This window comes from Orycteropus afer, unplaced genomic scaffold (assembly GCF_000298275.1).
Source record: "Orycteropus afer afer isolate SDZICR_OR568_19922 unplaced genomic scaffold, OryAfe1.0 scaffold00428, whole genome shotgun sequence".
Taxonomy (NCBI): Eukaryota; Metazoa; Chordata; class Mammalia; order Tubulidentata; family Orycteropodidae; genus Orycteropus; species Orycteropus afer.
Window position 1 is genome coordinate 506,279 of NW_006922015.1, and position 3,891 is coordinate 510,169.

General features: G+C 51.2%; 1 protein-coding gene across 1 annotated transcript; it reads left to right on the forward strand.

The window, feature by feature from the left end:
• Positions 1 to 1,162: 1,162 nt before the first annotated feature.
• TCF21 (transcription factor 21) lies at positions 1,163 to 3,612 on the forward strand. Its single transcript, XM_007954031.2, has 2 exons — positions 1,163 to 1,612; positions 3,523 to 3,612. Exons 1-2 carry the CDS (start codon positions 1,163 to 1,165, stop codon positions 3,610 to 3,612), a joined length of 540 nt encoding a protein of 179 aa, XP_007952222.1.
• Positions 3,613 to 3,891: the final 279 nt, after the last annotated feature.

Consider the following 3,891-nt stretch of genomic DNA (forward strand, 5'->3'; position numbering starts at 1 on the left):
AACATTATCAAGATAGAAAATATTTTTTCACAGCCATGTAAGGCTCTGTCTCTCTCTCATACACACACACACACACACACACACAAACTGTGGTTGTGCAACCATCAAGTGTGTTTGTGTACACACCGGCAATTCTTTGATATCTTTAAAGTGATCAGATGCAGACTTTTTTGTTGTTCTCTTCTCTGCCATCACCATAAAGATTCTCTGAAGCACTTGTTTGTTTTTTCTTTAACCCAGGTAAGGTGAGAAGGCGCTCTAGTGGCATAGTGGGTAAAGAATTTGGCTGCTAACAGAAGGTCGGAGGTTCAAACCCACCAGCTGGCCTGCAGGAGGAAGATGAGGCAATCTACATCTGTAAAGATTTACAGCCTTGGAAGGCCAAGGGGGGTCACTATGAGTCTGAATCAACTCAACAGCACTGGGTTTGGTTTGGTTTTGTTTAAGGTGAGACAGTATGCTGATGAAGCCTCGTGGTCTTATGGAGTGCTGGCAGGAGGCAGTCGATCAATGGATCAGTCGGTGACTGAATTTTAATTTGTGTTTTCCTGGGGTGACAGTTGTGCGTGAAAGGCCCAAAAAGTGCAAGATCTGATCGTTTTCCTAAATGCTCAGAAACAACCATCCGTGGCCTGTTAAAAGGTAAAGAAGGCCTCAGGACAGAGAAGGGCTATGGGTGCAGCTTGTTTCTCCGTGGCCTGGGCAGCCAAAGGAGGTATTTGCTGATTGCAGTTGAGTTGATTTACATTACAAGTTGGAAATGAAGGTAAGTGTGCGAGGTAGGGTTTCCCTCTAGTTGTGAAAGGGGTCTAGGCGAGTTTCTGGGGCCTGACTGGCCCCTCCCCTGGGCTGCAGGGATCCGCCTCTCTATTCCCCAGATAAATTCCTAGTGTCCACTAAATTCCTCAGCGCTCTCTCACACTCCCCTACGGCCACGACTCGGGGGTGGGGAAAGAGAGCGCCTGTCTCCTTCCCGCAGAAGCCCTCGCCATTCCTCCCCACAGTTCTGCCAAAGGGAAGCGGTGTGAGGCCCAACCAGACCCCCCAACCCCTAACACGAAGCGACTCCTCCAGACGCAGGGGGCCACTGGTCTCGACGTCTCGGTCTCCTCTTTTTCTCTCCTTCTCTCTTCTTCTCCCTCTCACGTCCTCTCCCACAAACATGTCCACCGGCTCCCTCAGCGATGTGGAAGACCTTCAGGAGGTGGAGATGCTGGAATGCGACGGCCTGAAAATGGACTCCAACAAGGAGTTTGTGACTTCCAACGAGAGCACCGAGGAGAGCTCCAACTGCGAGAACGGGTCTCCCCAGAAGGGCCGTGGCGGCCTGGGCAAGAGAAGGAAGACGCCCACCAAGAAGAGTCCCCTGAGCGGGGTCAGCCAGGAGGGAAAGCAGGTCCAGCGCAACGCGGCCAACGCGCGCGAGCGGGCCCGGATGCGCGTGCTGAGCAAGGCCTTCTCCAGGCTCAAGACCACCCTGCCCTGGGTGCCCCCGGACACCAAGCTCTCCAAGCTGGACACCCTCAGGCTGGCGTCCAGCTACATCGCCCACTTGAGGCAGATCCTGGCTAACGATAAATATGAGAACGGTTACATTCACCCGGTCAACCTGGTAAGTTACTCGCGCGCCCACTCCGGGGGGGCTTCACCCCCAGCCGCGCGCGCGCCGACCTGTCTCCTCCGCGCCGTGTGTGAGTGCGCGCGGGGCTGGGGGTGCGGGGTGAGGGGGACTGACACACCTCGGCCACCGCCGGCCTAGCGCCTCTAGGGACCACTTGCCCGCGGTCTCCGCACAGCCTACGCTCTCCGCCCCACCAGGCGCCGAGCGGCGGTAATTTATGCGCGTGTTTGACGTGGCAGCCCAATTAGGGATTTGCGAGCGAATTAAGCTGGCAGAGTAGAAGGGTCCTCGCGCTGGCGTGGCGGGCTCGTGCCTACCGGAGCGCCAATAAGATGCAGGGCGCCCGGGAGGGCTTTTCCCGGGTTAACTTCATTGTTTACCAGAAGTTGCTTTTGCTGTGATGCATTTGCTTTATTAACCCTTTTCTTCTTTCAGCGGTAGAACTTTATTTCACCCTTCTAATTCTCGTAAACAAAACCACGCCATTGGTTCCCACCTACATTTAGGCCCATTAGATCCGGGCACATTCATACCCCAACAGTTGTCCACGTAAATCCCCCTACGGCGCTTCTGCTGTTTTAAAATCCCAGATGATCTGGCAAATATTCGCATAATCAGTAGATTAGCCTGAGTATTTTTACAATAAATCAAATTAAGAGGCCACTCTCAGCCAAGATTTAAGAAGTTTTAATCTTAAAAAACAATGCTCGTTGAACCTAACGTTTAAAAAAAGTTGTTTAAAAAACAATACATTGAGCCTGATTTTCTCAAAAACACCACTTTACTATATAAGAAATCCATTTTAATTCCCTTCCATTTACTTAACTTCAAAACTTCTAGGTTTTAAAGAAAAACAACAATAACTTACTAGCACCTCTGTTTATATATGATAAGAAAGAGAGATTTTTCTCTTAAAAGACAAGTCTTATCAGTCAGCACTGGCGAGAGAGGTCTGAATTGTCTCCACAGAATTGGTTTCAGGAACTGGCGGGGGAGGGGGCTGCAAAAACACATTTTGCCGTTAAAAAAAAATCATTTTATGCTCAAGTTAAAAGTTTGGTTTTTTAAGATGAGATGAGTGAACAGGTTTTTAAAATCTAAAACTAAAATGAAAGTATTGCCTAAAGCTTTCACAATCGCTGCCTTCATCTTTATATAACCCGTTGCCGTCGAGTTAACTTTCGGTTCACATCCGGGCGCTTAACCACCGCGCCACCAGGACGCCTTTCATCTTGATGTAAGAAATCTAAATGAGCCTTATTATAAAATAGCACATAAGAGAGTAGAGAATGCTACGCTTCCTCAGCTCAGTAGTAAGAATAATAAAATACGCGTGTGTATTCTTTTATTAGTGTTAATCCTCCCCCCTCCTCCAAGTGCTGGCTATTAATTTAGAAACTGTGGCCAAAGCACGTTTGTGATGCAGGAAACTAAAGCGTGAAGGAAGGAAATGCAGGGGGATGGTGGCGAGAGGGCCCGGAAACCTGCCCTCAGCCCACAGGGAAGCCAGGAGGGCGCCTCGCTGCAAACCTGGTGCCCAACAGGCGCAAGGTCCTCCTGGACCTCCCTGCCCCGGTTCACCGTCGCCTCTGCCTCCAAGCTGTGCCACACAGGCGAGTCACTCTCGGCTTGCCGAGGGCTTTCTCTCTCCGTATCCAGTACGAACTCCTCTGTGTTTTTATGTGAAAAGTCCCACGCCACCCTTGCTGTGACTTGGCGCCAGCCCTGCTTTTTGCTAGATCCCAGCCACAAGATGGTTCTTGGACGTCGAGTAAATGTCTTAGACTGGTCTCTCCAACCCACTGAGTCACCGCGCGTTCTCCTTTCCATCTCCGCCTCCAAGCCCACCCCAGAACCACCTTCACCGCCACTTACCTCCTCCATCCTCTTCTCTCCTGCAGACTTGGCCCTTTATGGTGGCTGGGAAACCCGAGAGTGACCTGAAAGAAGTGGTGACCGCGAGCCGCTTGTGTGGAACCACTGCGTCCTGACCTTGGAGGTGCGAGCCTGGGAAAGGCGCGCTTCCGGGGGGAGCGGGCCACGGGACGGCGACCCCTGCCCTCCCTGCTCTCTGTCTCTGCTTCCCCCTCACGAGGCTCCTCTCCCTGTCCCACCCCGCGAGAACACTTCACAGCGACGAGGAGATCCGTTTCCAAACCAGAGGAGATCAACTGTGCTTCCAAAGATTCCCATCTATTTAACTTTATTAACTTCTACCGTGAATGACTCTTCAAGCCTTGCTGGTCCAAGTGCAATATGTAATTATAAAT

Excerpts from the sequence above, each read along its gene's own strand:
- TCF21 (XM_007954031.2), top strand. The coding sequence starts at position 1,163 with ATGTCCACCGGCTCCCTCAGCGATGTGGAAGACCTTCAGGAGGTGGAG. Across the intron at positions 1,613-3,522 it reads ACATTCACCCGGTCAACCTG|ACTTGGCCCTTTATGGTGGC; the intron begins GTAAGTTACTCG and ends TCTCTCCTGCAG.